The 26871-nt window shown below is 36.7% G+C and overlaps 1 protein-coding gene across 3 annotated transcripts in view; it reads left to right on the top strand.

Moving 5' to 3' along the window:
• bicd1a (bicaudal D homolog 1a) overlaps positions 1–26871 on the top strand; it is a 39592-nt gene that overhangs the window by 3354 nt on the left and 9367 nt on the right. For all 3 annotated transcript variants that reach the window (XM_051869761.1, XM_051869763.1, XM_051869762.1), the window contains exons 2-6: positions 15948–16160; positions 21776–21928; positions 22471–22947; positions 25496–26605; positions 26707–26858. In XM_051869761.1, the coding sequence (XP_051725721.1) occupies positions 15948–16160; positions 21776–21928; positions 22471–22947; positions 25496–26605; positions 26707–26858 (2105 nt within the window). The remainder of the gene's footprint in view (positions 1–15947; positions 16161–21775; positions 21929–22470; positions 22948–25495; positions 26606–26706; positions 26859–26871) is intronic.

The raw sequence follows: 26871 nt of genomic DNA, 5'->3' as shown, positions 1-26871 counted from the left end.
CAAGAAAAAAATGCAACATTGTAACAAATTAAGTTTCGGAGCAAAGCAAACAATCTATAGTACAGGTCTGAAAACACCCTTAGAGACGCCCCCACCAAATACACACCTTTTTTTTTTTTAAATAATTTGTTTGTATTTACAATTTATTACTGCTCCCATATATCCCAGTAAGAACTTTGCAATTTAAAATTATTCCTGTAATTTGCCACTTTTGTGTGTTAAGCATAACTGTGGGGATATGTTTTTTCTACAGTGAATGAAGTGCATATATATTTTCAAGTGTGGATATCTGCAGGTTGTTGTAATGGGCATAACAAAAGGTTGGGGCGTGGATAAAGGTCTTTATCATTGGTCGCAAAAGCTGTCTGTCAGGGTGTGGGGTAGGGTTAGTGGTTAGTTAGCACACAGTTGGTTGGTCATTTTCCCCATTCATAAAGTCAGAATTGATATTAGAACTCATCACTTAATTGATTATCTTGTTAAATGGAGCATAAAGAGCAAGATAATTAGAATTTGGCCATTGGAAAACAGGCCAATACCATTAGTTTATTAAATGTTGACAAGCAGAAAATGCTACATCTGTATTAACCCAAAACCCTGCTTAAAGGGATAGTTCACCTAAAATCACTTACTTACCCTCATGTTGTTCCAAACCTGTATGACTTTCTTTTTTTCTGTGGAACACAGAAGATATTTTAAAGAATGTTTCAATTCTTTTTGTCTACAATGAAAGTCAATAGAGTCCAAAACAATATTAGACCCCACTGACTTTCATTGTATGGACCAAAAACACTGAGAAAAACATATTTTTCTAAATTTCTTCTTTTGTGTTCTACAGAAAAACATTAGGGTAAGTAAATAATTGATAGTATTTTCATTTTTAGCTGAACTATCCCTTTAAGTTCAATAGTAAGATGCATAATCTACTCACAGGCAGTTTTTGTTAACTTGTTACATTTTGTAATAAATCTTCATCCACAAAGGAGTCAAATGATTCATTGTTATGCATTTGTTTTTTTAATCTACTTGTGGTAAACAGCAAATAGAGCTCAAAATGTTTTTCGGTCCCTCAGGACACAGAGGAAACAGACTGTTGAGTGTTTTATGGTTACAGATGGAGGGTGTTTGTGTGTACTTGAACAATGTAGTGCCCTCCAGTTCTGTTTCCACTGAAATGCTCTTGATCTGACTTGACCTAAAGTACATTGATAAGACAAGAGAAATTAGATTTTTTTGGAGATGCTGCACATCTAATATATGCAGCTGAGAGTTTATATTCTAGGCTATATTCAACTTATAATGCATTCAAACTAAACATTTGATTAGCGCAAGGAGCTTTTAAACTATACCATGTACTTTTAGGCTATAAATAATCCTCAAGGGACTCAGTATGCCACACACAAGTAGTCACAATGTGAAGGCTGAGGTTCTTTTCTCACAGATGTTTAATGCACTCATCGACATAGACACCAACACCGTAGAACTGAATAAAAGGGACGAATATAAAACAAACATCAGTCACACATTCAGTTACACATATATGTCTTTAAACTCTAATAAATTCAGTTACACATATATGTCTTTAAACTAAAATAAATAAACAGAAAATATATCCACATACCACTTTTGCCTGCTTGTGAGCTAAGAGAGGGGGTTGTGTCTTGAAGTTTCTTGATCAATGACTTATAATCATAGAGAGAAACACCTTAAAATTTGCGATGATAACATCGTTCCATCTTTTCATACGGGTGATAAACCAGGAATACATACAAAAAGCACAATGGGAATAAAATAAAATATAACCAAAAACTCTTAGAAAGAATAAATCTTGCTCAAATAAACAATTGAGTGCAGAAATCACAATAAGCATTATAAAATAGTCATAGTATAAAAATAAACAAATTAGACTAATCAAAAGTTTAAGTACACAAGCGCCATCTAGTGAAAATAAACATCATATATGCAGAAGGCTTTGTGACAGTAAATACACTCAGAGAATGTCAAAACCAGTCTCCACAACTTTACCATTGAGAATGAAGCTGTGAGCATAAAGCCCCGCACAAAGTCATAGATCTGTACCTCTTTATTAAAATTATGTAGGGAGAAAGCAGTTAGTATGGTAGTACACAAAGAATGTAATTACTGAAATGTGGAGTTAGGTTAGGTAGGGTGAACTCTGATGAACTCTTTGAGTTTAGACCGTAGACCTCTTTTAAATACTCACAAAAGGGCATAGAGCATTTCTAGGTCATCCATATGGAGTCATAAATCTGCCTGCCCTAGACTGAAAAAGAAAAAGAAAAGAGAAGTAGTAAGAGACAGACAGAAGGACACGGTAGAAAGGAAGCCTCACCACCCCCTCACAACATCAGCAGAGGTTCAAGGAGCTAATCGATAAAGAATGGTTGACAGGCCCTAGTTTTCTGCCCAGCCCCCATAGCCTAACCTCTTGGCACAAAGGACCTCATCTCTCAAGATCCCCTAGAGGTGAGAGATATTGATTTGAGTCTCTGATGCAAATGATTGGTGCATTGTGCACCAGCACCATTCTCCAAATTAATACCAATAAACAGCATTTTCAGTGCTGTTAGACTTAATTAATTATACATCATTGGTGCTTGCTATGGAAATCACTATTTCTTTGCTCATCCTTAAGGTTAGGTATTTAGATAAAAGATCTGCCAAATGCATAAATGTAATCTTTGGTGGTGCATAATTCAGAGATGGATGATATCTCAAATTATGCATCTGGTTGAGCTGGTTGATAATTTTCACATGATGAACGATAAAATGGGGATAGCGTCTTTTGACTTGGGCAAGTAATAAACCCACTTAGCAACCATCTAGAAAGCCCTAGCAGTGACCTATCAATGACATAAGTCCCTGCTGAAGTAGACTCCAATTGATGTGTCTACTTAGTGAACTAGCCAAAGAATAATTTGATACCTGAATAAAAATAAAAACACCAGAAAGGCTGTATCTGAATTCCCTTTTATCTAGTATGTGAAAAACTGTATGTGAAAAAATAGTATCCAAGCTAACAAAAATATGTTCTAAAAACATTTTGCTTTTTGCTAACTTCCACATTAAGTTATGAAAATATTATTTCTGAATGTTCTCTGAACAGAACAGTTTTTTAAGTGTTTAAAAAACGAGTTTTCCTGTTCTCTAAACTCTGTAAAAAGTACAGTAGTAATCAATCTAAAATGTTTCAGGAAAAAAAGAAAAAAACTTTCCATGAACAATGTATAAATAATGTTTTTTTTTTTTTTTTTTTTTTTTTTTTTGAGCTAACGAATTGAGAAATTATTGAAGAACAGACATTTTATTAACTTTACTGCAGTGACAACATGGCAAATGTAGTACGTCCGGATTCATACTACACACATTCATATAAAACATATTTTTTAAATGGTTGCAAAGTAAGTACTTGTTCAAAAGAAGTACCTAAAGAGTATGCGATTTCAAACAGTGCCATTATGAAAGTGAAAGGACAACAATTGAGGTGCATGGAGGAGTGAATAGAACAACGTACTGTCCTCTGACTGCAGATCAGGTGAAGTACAAAGCAGTCCAAAAAATGTGTGTCTGTATGGTCTCGTGATCAGTGGAGTATACTTTGAATGGCTGGAAAGCTTGACCGTAAAATGTAAGTTAGTCTTACTGTGTGATCTAGTGGATTTGTAAATATCAAACAGTTGTGGCTGTACAGAATTGGTGTGGCTTTAGGCCTGTACCTTTTTATCAAGCAATGAAGATTTGTGCTTCTCTTCATCTCTCAGTGCAGAAACTGCCTAGAACCCTGCACAGTTTTTCACTGTGTTTATTTCTGCTGCAATGAGACTTTGGGAAAGAGCCGGTCTGCTTTACCCAGGGGTGTGTGTATTGATTGTTGCTTTACTTTAGCTTTCTAGACTGCGACTTCAATGCTTGCAGTAAAAGAAACTGTGGGCTCTGACAATGATATGAATAAAGTCTCTGCTCTTACAGAGTAGTTATGAATGTTTCAGGCAGTTGTAGACTATAGACTCTATATCTCTCAATTGTTCTCTCACTAAGTGTGACAAATCCATTTGCTGCCTTATAGAGTACATCACGTTCAACACACTTCCTGTACTTCTTTTACTTTGTAGAGTTTTTCTTTCATTACTGCTAGTTCATCATTGAGAGAAACCCAAATTCAAATCCATCCATCCATCCATCCTTTACTAAAATGCCAACATTTTAACCCATCCATTTTTCATATCCATTTATTTCTGTAAAAAACAAAATGGGATTTTTCAGCTGTCCATATTCAACATTTTATTTTCATTTTTAAAAATGTGATTTTTTTTTTTTTGATGTCTTGATTCACAGCTGATCTGTGGTAAATAAACATTTTAAGTTTCCGGTGTAGACACAGCGTTAAAAGATCAGACATGTATGATTATATCAGTATAATCCTCCACTAAATCTCATTTCCCCACCACCACTTTATTTCTGTGTCAGCATGTTAAAAGCATACACGGCCATCCATTACACCCTGTTTGGATGATGCCCAGTGGCACAGTTTCCTGTCCTTCAGTGTTTGTATTTTCAGGTGGTTGTGGCCCATGACTCCTGACCTGTGTGCTAATTAAATTGGACCCTGCCCTGTCTCAGTTCACTTCCCAGCATGTATGTAGGACGCTTACTCTCAAAGGATAGCTACTAACTGATGATGTTATAAGATGCTTGAGGCAGAGGACTGGAATACAACCTCCCTATACAGGACAATTTACTGCCCTAAAAGACTCCAGACCTGGACTAGTCTGCACTCTGAAAAAGAGACAAAAAGGAGAGACAGCAAAAGAGATACCATATCATACTCGCTCATACTGTTTTAAATGTGATGAATAGGCTTGTTTTCATTGCCCTGGGACGTGCAGCAAATTTATTGTTCAATATTTAATGCTGTATTAGTATGATCAGCTATGCATTTATCATTGAAGTGAACTGCCATACAAGTTGCAGATAATTTACACATTAACTGACAACCCTATTGGCAGTGCGCAGTACTCGTATGAATTAATGCTGCTGAATTTCAGTCTCAAACAATTCTGCCTCTCTCAACAAGGTATAATGAAGAAGAAAAGCCTTTTTCCTGCTCAGGGCTCCTAATTCCCAGGCAACTTCTACCCTAAAGGGTGATTTGGAGTAATACAGTCTTCTATTATTCTAGCCCTGCATTCCATTGTCAGCTGAACATGTGTTGCAGTGAATAAGAAGTGCTGCATTGCTGCAAAGGTGTTTAGCTGAAGAACTGTTCAGTGTTTTCTCGTCCCTTTTTATAAACACTTACCAGGATGTTCTGGTTTAGTGTGTAATTCAGTTCAGTTCACATTTATTTTGTATAGCACTTTTTATAATACATATTTTAAAGAATTTTTAAAGAAAATGCAGGTTTCTACATTGCAATTTAGAGTAATCTGTTATCAGAGGTGACTGTCGAAGTAATGATTATATATGTCAAAAATGTACGGTTCTACAGTTATCATGTATTCATGAAACAATGAGCTAATTAAAGCAATTCTTATAAGTTGTGAATGTAATTATTGCAATATATAGAAAATTTGGCAGTGGTGCATGTAGCAGGGGTTTGATCTCTTCACAGGTGTTGGGTCATCTGAAATCTTCATAAGAGGCTGGATCCAAACTGGAGCTGGTGTAATCTAGTTATCATTCTCAGAAAAAAAAGGTACAAAAGCTGTCACTGGGGTGGTACCCTTACACCTTTGTACTTAAAGAGTACATATTAGTACCACAAAGGTACATATTGGCACCTAAATGCTACATATTAGAACCTTTTTAAAGGGTACCGTCCAAGTGACAGCTTTTGTACCATTTTTCTGAGAGTGTAGAAACAGAAAAGCTAATGGAAAATAATTAGCATAGCTGCTGTTCATAACGTAATACAAAGTCATATGCTTTTGATCTGTTATAACTTGAGTACAAGGATACGAGATGCATTATTTGTGTGCTTGGCTAAAGAGATGTGTCTTTAATCTAGATTTAAACTGTCTTAGTCCCAAACATTATCAGGAAGGCTGTTCCAGAGTTTAGGAGCCAAATGCGAAAACGCTCTCCCTTCTTTAGTGGACTTCATCCTAGGTACTACCAAAAGTCCAGAGTTTTGTGACCTTAAAAAGCATGATGGATTGTAGAGTGATAGAAGATTGTTTAAATACAGAGGAGCTGAACCATTTAGGGTCTTATAGGTCAGTAGCAATACTTTGTAATCGATATATAACTTAATAGGTGCAGAGATGATAGAATTGGTGTTATAAGATCATATCTTCTTGACCTGGTAAGAACTCTAACAGCTGCATTTTGGACTAACTGCAGCTTGTTTATTGAGGATGCTGGACAACCACCTAGTAATGCATTACAGTAATCCAGTGGTCATGAATTGCATGAACTAGCTTTTCTGCATCAGAAACAGATAACATGTTCCATAGCTTAGCGATGTTTCTGAGTTGGAAGAAGGCTATTTTTGTAACATATGAAATATGTTTTTCAGAAGACAAGTTGCTGTCTAATATAACACCCAGGTCTTTAACTGTAGAGGATGAACTAACAGTACATCCTTCTAGTTGCATATTGTATTCTAAGAGATTCTGTGAACAGGTTTTTGGTCCAATAAGTAATACCTCAGTCTTATTCAAATTCAGTAGAAGAAAATTACTGGTCATTTAATATTTTATATCTTTAACACACTCTGTCGACTTGGATAGTTAGAGATTTCATCTGGTCGTGATGAAATATTAGAGGTGGGAATCTTAGTCACCTCACGATCCGATTCCAATTCTAGGAGTCACGATCCGATTCCAAAACGATTCTTGATCTACTTTTTTTGTTATTGTGCAGATAAAGACATGTATAATGTTACAAATTACTCTGTTTCATAAAGAAATGTTTCTTTAGCGGTAAATCATATTAGAATGATTTCTGAAGGATCATGTGACACTAAAGACTGGAGTAGTGACTTCTGAAAATCAAGCTTTGCCATCACAGGAATAAATTAATTTTAAAATATATTAAAATAGAAAACAGTTATAAACAAGTCCAAACTGGTCAACCGGCCTCAATTTTGCTGTTGGCTGTGCTGGTCCACCTGCTAGACCAGCAACAAACCAGAGCTTACCAGTATTGATGTTTATGCAGGTGTAAGCTGGTGTTTTCAGCAAGATTTAGTTCTAGAACGAAGATAGTATTGTTCACTTTCTCTCACTGCTAAGGAAAGCCATTCTAGCCAAACTCCACCCTGGATTTATAAGTCACCTGAGACTGAAAACAGCCCTAGTTTCCTGAAACCTGAAAACATACCCTGGTGGTACCTGATAAAAAAGTACAATAACAGGAAATTACCTTGCGTATGGGATTAGAACCCCACCAAAACTCAACAAGCCCCAGGTGTAGCCGTTGCATTGGTTGTGAACTGTAGCTACTGTTAGTTCTCATCAGTACTGTTGCCCAGTACTGAAGCAAGTTAAAGTAAAGTATTTATTCTTTTGTCATAGTAATGTTGGATTTGTCAAGCAGTACATGTCAGTGCAATTGGTATGGCAATTATTTTAATTTATTATTTATTGCTATTTGATATTCCTGTTTTCTCTGTGACTCCATTGCAAATATATTGTGCTGTGAGACTCCATAATGCTAGCTTGCTAATGTATCTGCTTCCATCTATACTCCTTCACACTGACAGGAAGCCTGTGAAATACCCACACTATCTCTGTCTGAGTCATGATGATGAATCTCTGAACTGGCAGCATGACCACTAGCCCTCTTGTGTCTTTTCCTCTGAGGACTTTGCCTTGAGGTAATTCAGACAAATATGTTAGTCTTTAACACTAGAACCGCCACGGGGTAAAATTTACCCATGGCTGTTTTTCAAATGTACATAACACATTTTTAAAATTGTGTTATTTACAATCCCCTGTTGTTAAAAATTGTTTAGATGAAACCAGATTAAAAAACAGGGCATTTATACCTATAAGCGCCAGCGGGTCAAATTTACCCATATATGCTTTTATATTTGCGCTGCTTATGTTTTAACGTTCTATGTTACAAGGCAATGCCTTTTACCCACTGAGATTGCGCTAATCAGTTTTAGTCACAATGGATAAAAGAAGACAATTTTATGGTGATAAGTGCTATTTATTCTAGTCTGCCCAGTTCCCCCCAAAAAATTCTAATCTATGATGTAATTAATAAAATGATTTTTAATAATTACCCCAAGTTTATTGGTGTTGTTGTCTTATTCAAATTATACATAACTAAACAAATTAATAATTAGATTAGCTTGAATTTGTCGTTGCATTATAGGCTTCATCTTATGCAGTGCAGTGAATTATTATTGCTCATTATTGTCTATTTAGGGTATTTTAGTCATTTAAATAACATGGGTTATCTTAATATGTGATTAATGATATTTTATTATAATATTACAACACCCAAATATGTATTTATTTTCTAATTCTCGTTGTCAGTGCAGGCTGGTTTAGCCTATATTCACTGTTAAGAAAAGTGATTAGTGTAGCCTGATTAAAATAACTTTGAACATAAGACAACAGGACAAAAACATAGTTGATGATTAAACATTATAATTTTATGACTTTAGACATTACTTTGTAAAGACAGTGGCATAATACAGTGATATAATATGTTTTTTACCCATATAAAAACAGTAGTCGTGTGCGTGGGTACATTTTACCCGCTGGCGGTTTTAGGTATACAACGACCCCTGGCGGTTCTAGTGTTAAAGATACAGATGAGGGTGAGACTATTACTACAGTACAGCAGTTGTTTTCTTAATACCTCTGGCTATGATTGAGGTTATGTTGAGGTTTTGAAAAATGGATAATCTGTCAGAGAATAATCTGATTTAAGAGCAGTTACAAAATTACATTCAGGAAATGTTTGTGTGTATGTGTGTGTGTATGTATGTGTCTTGTCACGATACTGGAATTTCTAACTTTGATACGATACCTTGACAATTATCGATATTCAGTACAACTTTCGATACCACAGGGAAAAAATGCCATACTGCCATATTGTCACAATTATGTTTAGTTCTATGGACTCTTATTTTAATATGATGTTCTGTTTCCCTTAGTTACTGTTTCCCTACTCTGTTCAGTTTTGGTTTTCTTGGTTTCTGATTGTGTACCTATTAGTTCCTCATGGTTATTGGTTAATTATAATTATCAGCTGTGTCGTCCTTGTTAATCCCTGCATATATACTCTTCTGTCGGTTATTATCATTATGTAATTTGTTGTTTACTTCTTGTGTTTATCATTAAAGACTGTATTCCTTCTTTGTGCGTGTTGCTTATCCTCACCTGCAAGTGACACATATAGATATATTTAATATCTCATAATTTTTTGTCCATCCATTGAAATTCTAGTCAGTCAATATTTTTAAGCTTCAAAAAGTATGACACATCGTAACAGTAATCCATATGAATCAAGCAGTTTAATCCAAGTCTTCTGAAGAGACACGATCACTTTATATGATAAGCAGATTTTAAGTCAGTATAAACATTCAATATAAACATTTAGCAATTACCATTACAATTATAACACCTAAATGTTTGCTCATTCAATGTATTTGTGTTTTTGCAATGGGGTAGTTTTGTTGCAATAGCTCACACAGCACAAGGAAGCTTGATTTCAAACTTTGGAATGAATTCACACAAAAAAAAAAAAAAAACCCCTGTTACTGTTGCACGTGTGTTTTCTTTGGGGGACTGTGTTTACGTGAATACTCTCCAAGACGGGCATTTTGACATAATTTTGTTTTGTGTTTTGTGCCTATATTCAGGCCCTGTAACAAAAAAATTATATTTTTGACAACAGTAATGTGTATATACATGTCTGAAATATAGATTTTTCGATACGTATCAATACTGAAATATCAGAAACAGTTCCAATACACATTTCCCACTAAAGAATAGCATTGCAATTCTAGATCTCAGATCCCCAAGTATGAAAGTGCTTGGGAAAAATGCACTCAGGAGGTTAAACAGACAGAAAACTGAAACTTTTTTGTGAGCAGTAAAAGTCTGCTCACACACTGTACAACTCACCCACATTACAGTAGGGCTACTATATGAAGTAACAAAAATGAATTCGATGAGCTCGCTTTTGCTTAAAACTTTGCTTAAGACATTGTTTTGGCCATATATGCTGATGTCAGAATGTGTGATTTATGTTTAGATTCATTTTTGCTTACATAATCCTTGGTGTATTTTTGAGAGGAGTCACAAGCTTAGTTAGGAGTGTGCAGAAATTTGGTTTGCCAATTATTTTCTCTCTTTCTTATTTGCTTGAAGGTTTGTTGTCGCATGCAGTTAAATATTGTTGCCATACTTGGATTAATAAATTTTTTACTTTCAAATACATATAAAATAACCTTGCAAGGTCTTGCAAATTCAGCTGATACCATATAGCATATTTTATTTACACTCAGATACACAAGATGCATGCTAACCGCCAATACCTTTGAATGAATGAGACATGATGCAAGGTTGGACTGCGGCCCTGTTATAAAAAAATAACAAGGATTTTCTAGATTGTGCTGGCAGCGTTACAGAACAGACTGTTGTCCTGCTGTCACTGACATGCAGATGCTGCGACCACGACTGTCTGGAACAAATCACTGACAGCATTGACTGATGACTGCTCTGAGCTCTCTCTTTCTCCCACTCTTTTGTCTTTTCTTTCTGTTTCCCATAAACACGTACATTCACGTAAAAGTAGTTGAAGGGTTGGTTCACCCAAAAATGAAAATAATGTCATTTATTACTCGCCCTCATGCCGTTCCACACCCACCAAAAAAACAAAATAACGACTTATATAGTGATGGCCGATTTCAAAACACTGCTTCATTAAGCTTCGGAGCGTTATGAATCTTTTGTGTCGAATCATGATTCGGATCGCGTGTCAAACCGCCAAACTGCTGAAATCACGTGACTTTGGAGCTCCGAACCGCTGATTCGACAAAAGATTCATAACGCTCCGAAACTTCATGAAGCAGTGTTTTGAAATCGGCCATCACTATATAAGTCGTTATTTTGTTTTTTTGGCGCACCAAAATATGTTTTTAGTACATTAATGGATCTTGAGAGAGGAAATGTCATTGCTGGCTATGCAGGCCTCACTGAGCCATTGGATTTCAACAAAAATATCTTAATTTGCATTCTGAAGATTAACGAAGGTCTTACGGGTGTGGAACGGCATGAGGGTGAGTAATAAATGACATTTCATTTTTGGGTGAACTAACCCTTTAAAGAATTCACATTAATTTACACGGATGATGTTTAATTTTACCGTCGCTGTTGCTGTTGACACTTGTGCTTTCAGAGGCTTCCTGTTGTAACCAATGTAAAGCATACCGTTCCCAGCCACAGTTACAGTAATGCTTGCATGTAAATGAAAACCAAAATATATTTAGATGGTAACGGGTGATCTGATTGATAATATCAAGTGATCATTGACTTTTTTCTTTTTTTAATGGGATATTTAGTGGCAGGTAAATCTAAAATTAAACAAACAAAACAAAAATAAATATTCGTGGATGATTGTCACAAAATTTGTCAAAAACATGTCTGTCATATATCAGAAAAGCGTCCTCTCATAAACTTTAAATTCAGAGACTAGCTTAGAGACTAGTTCTTGAGTGGGCATCATATTTTGACCACCCCGCTCTAAATAAAAGAAACCAGATGGAGAAAGTCGGCTTTGCGGACACACTTCTCCACAAACCATCTGCCTCCTACATTATACAGCAAAGAACCAGTCTCTGTGGTCATAGCAACGTCCTACACTTTAGTCCTATACATCTCTCTCTCTTGTTCTCTCTCAGAGCGCAGCTGGGAGGCAGAGGGCCTTCAGCGGGGATTCTGGGACATTAACAGGCTCTCATTTTAAATCACAATGAGAGCTTATTCACACTTCTGTCACTGAATTAATGAAAGTGGTGTATCCATTTACTTTTGTGCCTTGAGTTCAGCAATCAAAAGGAAAGAAAAAATGTAAAAGTGTTAAAGGGATAGCACACCCAAAAATGATTCATAGAACTTCTGCACTATATTCACTAGTCTTCTGAAACCATACAGTAGCTTTAAGTAAGAAGTAGACCAAAATGTAATTCATTATTTACTGATAATCTTGTGGCAGTGAGTTGTTAACAACTAAAGCCAGATTATTGAATAGAACCTGAGGAAAGTGCATCGTAAATCAAATTCCTGACAATAATAAAACATTTATGTAGTAGGAACATCTCCATTATTCATGTTCATGAAATGGGCAAGTATGATAAATGGCCTGTGGTCACAACAGACAATACTCTGATCCACTACAAAGGCACTAAAAAAAAGAATTCTACAAAATGTTCTTTACATTCTAATATGCGGGCAATATTTGCTCATAAGGCCAAACTGTTTATGTGATAAATAATGAATAATTGTGCATTTGTTTATTTATTAGATATTTTCATGACAACTAAAAACATTGTCCACCTAAATTCTCCTTACTGTAATACATTTATTTTATTATTTTAGGTTTTTATATTTTGTTTTATTTATAAATATATGCGTACAACGTAAATATCTTTACATATAATTTCATTTTTGGATTTACCCAAACAACCTTTTGAAATATTGTATTTCTTGAAATATTTCTTTCTTAAAGTGCCCCTTTTTCAGATATTACCTTTTTGAATTTGATCCTTAAAACTTTTGTAATAAACTTACCAAAGTGCACGACAAATGGAATTATTGTCAACCCCATCAAAAAAAAGAGTAAAAACCAAATTCTAAACTGCCTAAATCAGTAATTCTAGTCTTACTTCCTGCACGAACCTACTCAGATTTGTAACAAATTTGTATAATGCCCATCTATCGTCTTCATTGGCTGCCCACGAACAACATATACTTTGACCCACCCTTCAACACACTAGTTGTAGCTGAGGCCTGGAAGACTTCGGTTTGTGTTGTCAACATTTCGAGAAGATGCTGTTTTCTGTGCTGTGAAAGCAAATCCACTTTGCATGCACTTCCAAAGGTTCAGGACTCGAGCTCAAATTGATACGGTAAAACCAGTGCCATTGTTACTGTTCATATCATTGTGTATACAAGTGCTGAGCAAGCCTCCAGAGCCGAAATTCAGATATGTAAGGGCAACGCATGCTGTAAGCAGTAGACCAATCACAACAGGGCAACAGATCTGACCAATCAGAGCAGAGTAGGCTCTCAGAAAGGAGGAGTTTGGAGAGACTGAATGCTTTATCGAGCCATTTCAGACAGAGGTGATGCTGCGATAAAGTGTTTTGTTTTTTTTTTTTACCATGGATGCATGTGAGCCTGTTGCTGTAAGTTAGTAATGACTGGAATTGATTCAGTGCTTTAATTCCAGTATTTTCAAAATCGACGTCAGCAACTTTTTAACCACCTCCACACTTCAGTCAGATTTGCTGCAAGGTGCCATCTACCAGTGCTTCAATTGATTTTTGGTGCATCTTCAATTGATTTTCTCTTTTGATGGAAGGTCTCTGCTGGTACTTATCCCAGTTATGCTTTGCTCATAATGGTCCAGGTATTGGGAACATCACAGAGAGACAGTTTAATAATCTGCACCAACAGATTATGATCTGTGATGTGCTTTATTGATTTATTGCTTAAAATGCACTATAATGTACTGCACATGTGCTAATGTACATGTAGTGTAATGAAATCATAAAATGAGGATTTAATTATTTAATAATTTACTCATTTTTTAAATAACCCTCATATACTGATTGAGTTGTGAGAGCCTTATGATAACTCTTCAAAACAGACTTTTATACCTGGCTCATTCCTCCTTCCTGTTTATCATCTACTGTCATCTTCCAAACAAGACAGGATGCTTAAGTCATGAAACGCCGGATCTGCATGGTGTGAAAACCTGTGTCAGGGGAATCGGAACACTATTTCTATTGATCAAAGCGAGCAGCTGAAATATTATATCTGTTACCTTGAAGTGCAGAACTTGGGCAGGTGATGTGAGTGAAGAGGTGATATTGAAATGTGGGCCTTTTCACCATGGAAGCATTTTTTTTATTATTATTCAAATGGCATTAAACTTACATTAACAAACACATCACATATTGTACCATCTAACTGTAATGTTGAGACATTTTTTTTTTATTTTTTTTTGAGTGCTGACATCTCAGTCAAATTTGAGCAAGATCAAGTCTGTCATATCAGATCACATTATTGGTTTTGTTCATTTGCTGTCATTTAGCATATTAGTCTATTCAAGAGAGTCACTTAATTGTTCATGACACTTGTTAATGGCACATGTCCATCAGTGTGCTAATTGCTTGATCATTTTGTCTTAATTCGGTATGTTCTTATGCAATGTTAAAATATGCAAAGACTCAATATGCCTAATCGTGTAGTTGAGAGTTCCCAAGTATGTTTTTCTGAAACAGTTTCAGAATAGAATACTAGTATAAAGCTAACTGCATACTGTGTACTAATTTAAAAATATGTGCAGCATACAGAGATCTGTTTCAAAGAGTAATTTGCTACAATGTTTACACAAATTCATTATGTGAGTCTTTGATACTTTAAAAATTAAATTAATTTAATGAAACTGCTTCTGGGTCAATGGTGAATGGTCAAGTTGAGCACATTGTATTGTGGGATATATTGTAGTATCTCATGTGACTCTAATCGTATACTACACTTTCTGGCAAATATAGTAGATTTTTTGTATTGTGAAATATGCTTACAGTTTACAATAACTGTTTTCTATTTTAATATATTGGGAAAGCTAAATATTCAGCAGTCATTACTCCAGTCTTAAATGTCACATGATCCTTTAGAAATCATTCTAACAACATTTATCAATGTTGAATACAGTTGCTGCTTAATATTTTTGTAGATACGTTTTTCAGGATTCTTTAATGAGTAGAAAGTTCAAAAGAACAGCATTTATTTGAAATAGAAATCTTTTGTAAAATAATTTTTTAATGTCTTTACTGTTACTTTTGATCAATTTAAAGGTAGGGTAGGCAATTTCGGAGAGGCTAGCAATAGCAAGCTAGCTTTGAAAGCATGAGATCCCACCCTCCTTTTAGAGCGCTCTCCAAAGCCACGCCTCCTCCAAAACACATGAACGAACACAGCGGAATCTGCAAAGCGTCATGAGATGAGAGACAGCATTAAATTACCTAATTTCTCAAAGCACATAACATTGCAATAATAATGAACGTAAACAACTTACAGTGCTCTTACTTGTACCACCTGACTGCTGCAGATTAATTTCAGCGTTGATAGTGTTGACACAGAAACGCATAAATCCTAGACTGAGGACGTAAACAGCTCCAGGTAGAACGTCACGGGTTGCCATCTCGTAATTACAGTTACAACATGGCGTGAGCGCAGCATAAGCTCATTGTTTTGGTTCAGGAGGAATTGTAAAAGGCGGCTGCTGTTTGTTTGCGGTGCTCGGTGACTGTCTATTTACAACTCTGCATAGCCATATGGAACGCGCTGATGACGTGTGATGTCTGCGCAAGCAGGATGAGCGGAGGTATAGAAATGCATATGTTGATAGGCATGTAGGACATCGTATCATTGCGATTGGATTAACATTTTTTAGTCCTGAGACTTCCACAGAAGATACATATACATGTTTAAATATTTAGACCACTTACATTATTGATTCCTATCAGGATGTGAAGAGAGTTTCAACCAGTATAACAAAAAGTGTTTCTTTCTAAAAAAAAATTTTTTTTGAATGGTAGTGCACATACGGAAAAAAATAGTACTAGTAATATGGTAGTATGCTGTTGTTAACATACCCATAATTTTTGTAGACATTTCTTTAAACTGAACACTGCCTCTTTTCTTCTGACTCTGTCATTGATTTTCCTCCAGGCGTTCGGTCAGGCATACACCAACCAGCGTAAAGTAGCCGAGGATGGTGAGACAAACGAAGAGACGTTGCTGCAGGAGTCTGCCTCTAAAGAGGCCTATTACATGGGACGTCTGGTGGACCTGCAAAGCCAGCTAAAACTGAGTAGCTCTGTGGCCTCCAACTCCCAAGCAGAGACCGAACGTCTCAATGCCCTGGTGCAAGAACTCAGAGAGGTGAGTATTTTCTTGTACTGGTGGAACTGTCATCAGTACACATTACATAATACACAATACACACGTTAGTAAAACCTTTCCTGAAAGTAATTAATTTTATGAAACTTCATCTTGGACCAAAGGGTTATTTTGAGGGCAGTGAGTCTGTGTGCGTGTAGTGTGTCAGCAGTCATTGGTGTCAGGGTCAGAGACTGTCGCCATAGTGCATTGTAGGGGGCAAATCCATGGCTAAGCTGGGGCATAAGAGAAATACCCTGAGGTCGGCACAAAGACACACTGTACACACAAGCTGCCACTGCGGCCCTATGAGACGGAATTTCACTACGTTTTTCACCCTGGGGTCACATACCTTAAATTTAGAATAGCTTAATTATCACAGTACAAACAGGTACTCTCACAACCTAGATTGCATTAAAATGAGCATTTTTATTCAGTTATAGCTCAAATTATCAATGGAATGTCATGCTAATTTTATTTTACAGTTTTGTTTTTACAACCCAAATTCCGGAAATGTTGGGACGTTTTTTAAATTTGAATAAAATGAAAACTAAAATACTTTCAAATCACATGAGCCAATATTTTATTCACAATAGAACAAAGATAACATAACAAATGTTTAAACGGAGAAATTGTTAACTTTTATCCACTAAATGAGCTCATTTTAAATTTGATGCCTGCTACAGGTCTCAAAAAAGTTGGCATGGGGGCAAAAAATGGCTGAAAAAAAACAAGAAATTTTGAAAAGATTCAGCTAGGAGAACATCTTCAGTTTTGAAGTGGCTGCGTGCAATGCTCATTCACAAGCCGAGTGAGAGTCATACTCGCAAATGTAATGTTACTTATTAAACCAAACAAAATACAACACTTTCAAAAACACTGATTATTTTATTGAGTGATAGGGAGTGGGTTCAATCAGTGACATTATTAGAATTGAATTACACCGTCCAGTTTTTTTTTTTTCCCTGAAAAATAATGTGAGCTCCTGTTGCAATTCTCAATTCAGCATAAATGACCGACAATGGCGACATTTTTAACAATCACGACAGAAAATCAAAAATACTGCCCTAACTTCACTAGTGGTGAACAAACCAGACTAGAACTGAACACGGCGTGACGGCAGCTTCACATTCTCTAAATCTACCTCCTCGATGGCAGTCAAGTCCTTCAATTCAGTAGAAAAATCGCTCCTCTTCATAACATAAGGTTCACGTCTAAAATATGTTGTGATTTTCTGTTTACCTTTCTAAACCAGCAAAGTATGGACTTTTCTCCATCTCTTCAATTCTAATTTCACTGCTTGCCCTCCACATTAATTTCCCGTTTCACCAGAACCACGTGATTGCAAACAACCTATTCGGGTTGTAGACTGCGAAAAAATTATTTTCTTAATTATTTGTATACATTTTCCTAAACATCCATTAAATGAGAAATTTATCTATTAAGCAAAAACGCATGAGATATTGAAGTCACTATGAAATCAAAACTGATTTCTTTTTTGTGGAATATTGCAGTATTTATTTAATATAAATGATTTATCAGTGCACATATTTATCTTTTTTAATTCATGTGCCCTTGTAGTCTTTAAAAAAATAACTTCCCCTTACTCTTGCAATGACATCTCTTCTCTGATGACGTGATTACTGGTGTGAAGGCGAGACAAACCACAACCATCCAATCAATTCCCGATGGACAAAATCAAGTCCCGCCCTACATTTTGTCTTGTTCGAGAAACCATTTCACCTGGATATGTTATGTACGTCACAATAGGGCAGAAACACAACTTCCATTTCATGCAGACTGTAAGCATGAAATCATTAAAAAATCGTGTAATCATGAAATCATGCAAGCATAAAATCATTACAAAAGTGACTTTGGAAATCAATTTAATTTTTGTTTTTTCCTGATCTTGGTAAGTGTTGTTTGGCAAAGCAGATGAACATAAACTAGACTTATTTCATCTGTAGAAAAAAATTACATTAGCTGCAAAAGTTTTCTTTGCATTGTTTTTTTCCCCATGTCATTTCAGTCAAGACAAATTATATATTTTTTTCAATTTATATCAATTTATGTATCTGTCAGTGTAATGTTAATAGAGCCGTATGGTGTGTGCCATAAATTTTAGACCAGCACAATGTGCTCATAACTGCTATTTGAGAGCTGTTTGAGAGTTTTTCATCATTCCTATCCCATCATTTTTTAATGTCAAAATACTTTTTCCTATGCTAATTTAATGTACAGGAACAATATAAGAAAGCAGTTCATAGACTGACTTCCCAAAAACTGTGGCAACAGTGGTGCATTTTCGGAGAGGGTCTTCATATTTGTTTACCAATGAAAAAGAGGGTAGGCCGTAAGGGATGTTTGGAAGTCATTATCTTTGCAATACCTCTAGTTTAAATTTGGCCTTTGTGTACTTCATAATGTGTGTGGAGCATTTCAATCTTATAACCAGCATTACTGCTGCTGTTTCTGGCATGGCTCATATTGGGTTTGTTCCAGTAATGTAGGCTGCTGCACTGCTCCTGACCCCTGAGTGTGTGAAGCCCATGATTACCACTGCTACAATAGAGGTGTAGTGGGAGATAATTGGTCAGTAATCCTCTGGAGTTCATGCCCAGCTCGTTTGAACTGGCATGGCATGGCTTTGAATATGCAATGAGACATCACATCCTCTGGGTGAGCTGTGATATTGTGTACAGTAATCAATATCCCAGCTCATGGGAAGGTCATCTGCCAGGATGTGCAAAATATCTTACACTATAACAATTTTTGATCCTCTTATTCCAGTAATGGATGGCGGATTTATTGGTGACACCTTAAGTTCAATTTGGATGGAATTTGTTGCAGCAAATACATATACAGTACAAACACAACATTTCAAAAGGTAATTTTTTCACCAAGGCTGCATTTATTGAAAACAATAATATTGTGAAATTATTACAATTTAAAATTGTATTTTAATATGTTTTCTATTTTAATATATTTTAAAATGTAATTTATTCCTGTGATGACAAAGCTGACATTTCAGCAGCCATTTACTCCAGTCCTCAGTGTCACATGATCCTTCAATCAATGTTGAAAACAGTTACGCTGCTTCATTTTTATGTGCAAACACAAAATGAAAGTAAAGCGGCAGCCCCTCACGGACGACTGGCACACGAACATAAACAAAACAAAATGTAAAGTCCAGGCCTGGTCCTCTCTCGTCCTTCACTGTCTCCTCTGTGAGACTCAAGGCTTGCTCCGTTCCCACGGCTCTCTGCCCCACCCTGCTTTCCACAGAATCCTTACTTAATAAAAGTTTTAATTTCCTTCTTAATCGCAGAAGAAAAAAAGGTATTATTGTCCCCAGACTTTTGAGTGGTACTGTATAGTGTAAATTATATATGTAATACGAAATAAAACAGGTGGTGTTCAGATTATTAAAATCTGCAGTGCACTACATGCCTGTCCTACTGCCCAATCAGCTTCTAGGGTTCAAGGCTGGCTCTGTTCCCATGTCTGTTTCACACCTTTGACTCTTTATCAGCAGTTTTGCCCAGTTTGTGCAACAGGTGTGGGGTTTTCTCTCTCAGTAATTGAGATTTTACAGCAATCTGCTCTTGAAGAATGTTTTAAAGTATTCCAAAGATTACTACACTGTGAAGATCAGGGCCGGTACCTTGGAAAAAAGCCATAAAGTGGTACATTTGGCCACTCATTGTGGCTCACTGTTATATAGATTAATGCTACATTCTCAGACACGTTGTGATTTATACAACATTTTGTCATCTTGCTTGTCACATTCTGTTTCAGCTGTTAAAAAAGACCATTGTTTCAGCTTTCCCATATAGATATAGAACTTTGAGGAAGAAAGTGCTGACTTGAGGGTTTCCTCTGACGGAAAGTAATTTGTTACCCAGCTTTCCAGTCTGCAAAAGTATGGACATAATCAGTATCATCTTAGACTCTGACTCACTGACACAATGCTATTATATATAAGCCTAATGGATCTTTATAGATTGCTTTCAAAGATTCTTCATGACATACTCCCACATACCACCAATATAATGACAATAAGGAGGCTCTAAATAGATATATAGGTTTTATTGCTGCTAATTATTTGTTTTATTTTATTTTATTTTATTAGTCACCCTCTTTTCAGATGATTAGTAATAAATTCCTTTGTAAACATTGGAAGTGTCATAATTATCACAGATACGGTGCACAGACTACATAGGTGGATTGGCCTTTCTGGTACTGCATTGAACTGGTTTACATCTCATCTCTCAGAACGTTCTCAATTTGTCTACCTGGGTACTAATAGATCTCAGACTGTACCACTGCGACAGGGTGTCCCTCAGGGGTCAGTGTTGGGTCCTACTCTGTTCAGTATTTATATGCTGCCTCTTTGGCAGATTATCCAGACGTATGGCCTGGGCTATCATTGCTGTGCTGACAACACAGAGATTTAGCACTCAGCCTGATTTTACTTCCCTTCAACTCTCTCTGCTTGTTTGCTGGAAATAAAGGCATGGATAAAACATAACTTTCTTAAGTTAAATTATTCTAAAACTGAAATTTTGTTAATCGTACTAACTAAAGTTAGTAAGTGCAATAACTTTAAACTTACCGCGGACAATAGCCTAATCTCCCCTTTTGTCCAGGTGTGGAATTTGGGTGTGATTTTTGACGCTCGGCTGACTTTTAATACCCTTTTTAAAAATATTACCAAAGTTTCTTTCTTTTAATCTCCAGAATATCACATGTATTAAAACTTTTTTTTCTCTAGGCCTGGTGCAGAAAGGCTTATTCATGCCTTTATTACATCTATGCTTTATTTCTGTAATTCACTTTTTGCATGTCTACCTAGCAAATTCCGTCAAGAGGTTACAATATATGCAAAATTTAGCTGATCGTATCTTGGCGTGTCTACATCTTCACACCAACACATTACCCCTGTGCTTCTTCAACTGCACTGGCTCCCAGTTCAATCGATTCTTATTTTAACTTATATAGCAGTACATGGGTCTGCTCCAGTTTACAATTGTGATTTGGTTACAAAAAACCATACCTCTTCGTTTTCTCCGCTGTTCTGGTTCTCTTTCTCTTTATCAGCCTCTCTGTAATCTTACAACCATGGGAGGAAGGGCTTTTTCTCACATTGCTCCACAGTTATGGAATTCATTACTTTTTATTAATTCATAATTTTTTTTTAAAGAAACTTCTCAAAACATCTTTTCAGTAAAGTTTTTAATTTGTAATTATTATTGTGGTAATTGATATTATATACTTTGTATTATTTGTTGTTTTGCTATCTGAAACATGTTGTAGCGCTTTTAGTATGAGAAAGGCGCATTGCAAATAAAATGTATTTTTATTATCAGATACGGAGGTTAAGTTTTAAATTAACTGAGCTAAATTGTTGCTAGAACCCAGCTCATTTATTTTCGAAGAGGAACTGCCTCCTCGGAGAAGACAAACCCCTCAAACTATGCTGTCCAGAACATCAATATTATTTTTACCTCTTTAACAAGCTTATTTTGTCAGTCATCTTTTCTTCTGAAATGGGGTCATGCTTAAAAAGCCAGATGACTCACTTTTTTCTGTGTTGTCCTTCCCTTTTTCTTTTTCAGAATAATGAGATGTTAGAGCTACAGAGGAGCAGGATGAGAGAGGAAATAAGAGAGTATAAGTTCAGAGAGACAAGACTGCTGCAGGACTACACTGAACTGGAGGAGGAGAACATCACTCTACAGAAACTAGTGTCAACACTCAAGCAGAATCAGGTATACTGTACATACTGTACATACACATACACTAATTGTGAAACACAAAGTCATTCTATGTGAGTTAAAGTGACTATAGATTATAATAGTCACTTAAATTAAGTGGCTCTTTGTTCCTTACAGGGGACATAGCTTTTGTAACATTTTGAAAGTTTTTCTTCACACTTATGTTAGTCAGGTTTCTTGCAGCAAAAATGTTCAGAATTTAGTTTTTTGCCCCTATTTTCCACCCACAACATTAAGCATGCTGTTTTTTCTACTGTATCTTCAAGTGTAACAAGTGTAATTTATTCAAGTAGGAAATGTTCCTGGATCACCATCCTTGTTGATCCTGGAACAACATTCCTATTAACCAATCAGATTTGAGGATTAGGTTTAAGGTTGGGGTTCAGGGGTTACAACTACATAACAACAGATTTTAGGTAAGGTAAGGTACTGAAGTCAGTGATTTAGTTATTTAAAAATAAAACAAAATTAAATATTATTTTTATTATATATTCCACAGTCAAGTGCCAACCTGTTCTCATTCTCTGTCAATACAGGTGGAGTACGAAGGTCTAAAGCATGAAATCAAAGTACTTGAGGAAGAGACGGTGCTACTCAACAGCCAGCTGGAAGATGCTCTGCGTTTGAAAGATATTTCTGAAGGCCAGTTGGAGGAGGCATTGGATGCTCTGAAGAGTGAGAGAGAGCAAAAGAACAATCTCAGAAAGGAGCTGGCCCATCAGCTCAGCCTGACGGACAGCGTGTATGGAGCCACCACCCACCTGACCATCTCTGCCGTGGAGGGTTTGAAGTTCGCAGAGGAGGCGGCGACCAACGGCACGTCTGCATCCGGGTCCAGCCCCAACAATGAAGACAGTAACCGGTGTAATGAGTGCAATGGGCATGGACCAAAGGTGAACGGAGAATATCACCGACCTGGAGGCAGAAAGGGAGAGGTGTTGCACCCAGTCTCTGATCTCTTCAGCGAACTCAACCTGTCTGAGATACAGAAACTCAAGCAACAGCTCCTACAGGTTAGTCACATGACATTTTCCCCCAATTTTTAGTCCATCTGTTTTTGCTCAGATATTCATAGTCCGATAAATCAATGAGGGTTGCTTTGATGGAAAACAGTTGTTATCCAGTGCTTTAATGGGCAAGAAGAGCTTTTCATTAGATTTTGTTGGCATTTAATGCTACTTTATAAACAAACAGATAACTTAAACCTTACACATTATCACACATTGTGCATCCAGACAGTTTCAGTATACATCATTCCTTCCTTATTGGCACATTTTCATGCACTTGACACTTCTACATTAGACATTTTTGTACTGACTGAAAAAATACCTTAGGTATTAAAGAGTTTAAGTGTAAATTTGAGTGAAGGAAAGTTGAATGCAGTAAATGCAATGGTCTATTTTGTGCTTCGAGAGGCTACTGTCAAGTTGATTACCATTATGAGCGAGTGCTTTGTGGCTGTCCCTGTAAAAGCGGGACACAGTAATGTATTTGTATGTGTGTGTGTGTGTGTGCCATGGGCATATTCAGCAAGAGAGACAGCATGGGACAAGAATAGAAAATCTGCCAGTGCAGACACGGAAACATAGAGAACATCAGCTGCTTAAAGGAGTAAATGCAATGGTACATGTCAAACAGAAGTATAATGTAATAAAAACATATATAACAATATAAAAATGTATAATTTATTCAAATGTATCATGAATTTTAAGATAAAATTAATAATTACATCTATTTGTAATGATCTATTGAAAACACCATGGCCATTTGGTCATGTATGATTAAAAAAAACAAGGTTACCACACATAAATTCATCACATAGTCTAAACAGATCAATTTCATGAAAAGTATTATATAACATGTTTGCATCTAAGTGTCTCCTCTGGGGAATGTGGCTGTAGTTTTCTCTAGCTATGTGGGATTGCCATCAAATACATTGCCAGAAGCCTGTTATTGCAGCCTCCTATTGCACAAAGTAGTTGCTACAGTTTTAGTTCTTATTTAGATGCGCATTTTACACATTTTATCACTGTTTGGTTATAATGAATTGTTTTCTCACCCTTCAAGCAACTGTAATTGCCTGGCATTTATCCAAACAAAAAATGATTCCTCATCCACCCCTATATATTTTTCTCTTTGTTCTTCTTGGATCCTCTCCAGTAAGGAATCGATTGAGTTTCGCTATCTCAGCCTCAAGCGTTAGATGGCTGACGCTTCTGATACAATAAGTGATCAAAAAGCAATTAAGCAGCACTTGAGCTCAATGACAGGAATCACGTCTGCGTTTATGCTAAATTTGTGACAAGCAAGCTAACACATCTAATCACAACTCTCTGTAGAATGGAATTTTATTAGCCCACAGATAAAGTGAAATATTCAGTGTTTTTTCCCAATTTTTCTAGCAAATACTGTAGATAAAGCCTTTAAAAGTAGGCTCAAATGAAAAGCTCTTTTTAAAGGTATCATGTAATTTAATGATTGTGCACTTTTGTTGACATTTCTGTGATTAATGGGATTAGCCAGTCTTGAGAAAATATTGTTTGTTGCTGACTTTCCAAAAGAGGAGTTCTTTGAAATGCAACCCTAGTATTTATTTGCCAAGGAGTCAAAGTTTGGCTGGTTAGTATTACTTACTCACCTGCTGGTAGATGTTGTACATTATCTGGACCAATAATGTCATCTTTGTCCATTGGCAGCAATTGAAAAGTAGCTGTGTTCAGATGGAATAAGATACGAAGCAGCATAAATATAAACTTTTCATTATATTATAGTATTATAGCCAGCTGAGCAACTGCTATTAAGAGCAAGACTGCTTTTTTTTTTTTTGCTTTTTTTTTTTTTTTTTGCATTAATTTGTATACTAATTTAGTTCATACTTGAAACTTGGTATTGTGTACTGCAAATATTGTTGACCTTATAAATTGCTTGTGATGTTTGTTATTTGTAAGTTGCTGACTGCATCCGTTTGGGGTCAGTAAAATTTTTATTTTATTTTATTTTTTTACATTTTTGAAAAAAGTCTCTGGATTTATTTGATCCAAAACACAGTAAAACAGTAATATTATGAAATATTATTATAATTTAAAATAACTACTTTCTGTTTTAATATATTTTAAAATGTAATTTATTCCTGTGATGGAAAAACTGAATTTTTTAGCATCATTACTCCAGTCTTCAGTGTCACATGATCCTTCTGAAATCAGTCTAATATGCTGATTTGATGCTCAAGAAACATTTCTTATTATTATCAATGTTGAAAACTTTAAACTTTAAAATTTTTGTGGAAGCTGATCAGTTTTTTCAGAATTCTTTTATGGGTAGAATGTTCAAAAGATCGGCATTAATTTGAATTAGAATTAATTTGAAATATCTTTTGTAACATTATAAACGGCTTTCAATTACTGTCGCATCGATTTGCATCCTTGCTGAATAAAAGTATTTAATTAATTTAAAAAATAATCTTACTGACCCCAAAATTTTGAACAGTAATGTAAAGCAATGGCAATGCAATAGTACCTTCTTGGTATTTGCTAACTAGCTGTGTGCCGTCTTGTCTACTAGGTTGAGCGAGAGAAGGCGGTTCTGCTTACCAACCTGCAGGAATCTCAAACTCAACTGCAGCACACGCAGGGTGCTTTAACTGAGCAACACAGTCGCGTTCACCGTCTTACGGAGCGTGTCAATGCTATGAAGCGTCTCCACAGCGACAAGGAGTTTGACACGGAGGAGTCTGAAAAGGCCGACGGGCCCATAAACGGTTGCTGCGAGTATGAGACGGACATCAATGGAATAGAGCTTCTGGAGTGCAAATATAGAGTTGCCGTGACTGAGGTCATTGACTTGAAGGCGGAGCTTAAGGCGTTGAAGGAAAAATACAACCAGTCTGTGGAGAGCCAATCAGAAGAAAGCAGCCACAGCGAAGGGAAGGTCCAGGCTCTCGAAGAGCAGGTGAAACGGTTGGAGAAAGCCTGCCGTGAAGGCCGTGAGCGGGTTAGCAGTTTGGAAGCAGAGCTCCGGTGCGCTTCAGGTATGGCTAACGAAAGTAACGGCATGCTGAATGCAGCTCAGGATGAGTTGGTTACATTTAGTGAAGAACTCGCTCAGCTCTACCACCACGTCTGCTTGTGCAACAACGAGACACCCAACCGCGTCATGCTGGACTACTACCGCCAGAGCCGGGTCACACGTAGCGGCAGTCTCAAAGGCCCAGACGACCCAAGAGCCCTGCTTTCTCCACGTTTAGCTCGCCGTCTCGCGGCTGCTAACTCCTCAGACATGTCCAAGAGTCCCCAAGACTCTCCATCAAAGGAACCCCTTGGAGAAGGAACTAAAGGGGAAGCAGGAAGTCCCAACAGGACCCCCTTTGGTTCACCAATTAATGGTTCATCTCTCTCGCCCTCCCCAGTACCAGAGACAGGGGATCTCCGCAGGGAGCCCATGAACATCTATAACCTCAACGCCATAATCCGTGACCAGATCAAGCACCTGCAGAAAGCTGTAGACCGCTCTCTCCAGTTGTCCAGGCAGAGGGCTGCGGCACGAGAGTTGGCGCCTATCTTTGATAAGGACAAGGAGGCTTGCATGGAAGAGATCCTGAAACTCAAATCCCTCTTGAGCACCAAAAGAGAGCAGATTGCCACCTTGCGTCTTGTCTTGAAAGCCAACAAACAGGTACTGTAGAAGCCCAAGTTTATATGTTTTTGAAACATATCCCAATATCTCCTGTTGTGTTTGGACTCAAATAAAAGGATATACACATCTTTTATTTTTAGACTGCCGAGGTTGCCCTGGCGAACCTGAAGAGCAAATATGAAAATGAAAAGTCCATGGTGACGGAGACAATGATGAAGCTTAGAAATGAACTGAAGGCCCTCAAAGAAGATGCAGCCACCTTTTCCTCACTGAGGGCAATGTTTGCCACAAGGTGCATTTTTGAC

Source organism: Ctenopharyngodon idella, chromosome 18, assembly GCF_019924925.1.
Source record: "Ctenopharyngodon idella isolate HZGC_01 chromosome 18, HZGC01, whole genome shotgun sequence".
Taxonomy (NCBI): domain Eukaryota; kingdom Metazoa; phylum Chordata; class Actinopteri; order Cypriniformes; family Xenocyprididae; genus Ctenopharyngodon; species Ctenopharyngodon idella.
Note: the sequence above shows the minus strand (reverse complement) of the source record. Positions and strands in the feature narration are given on the sequence as shown.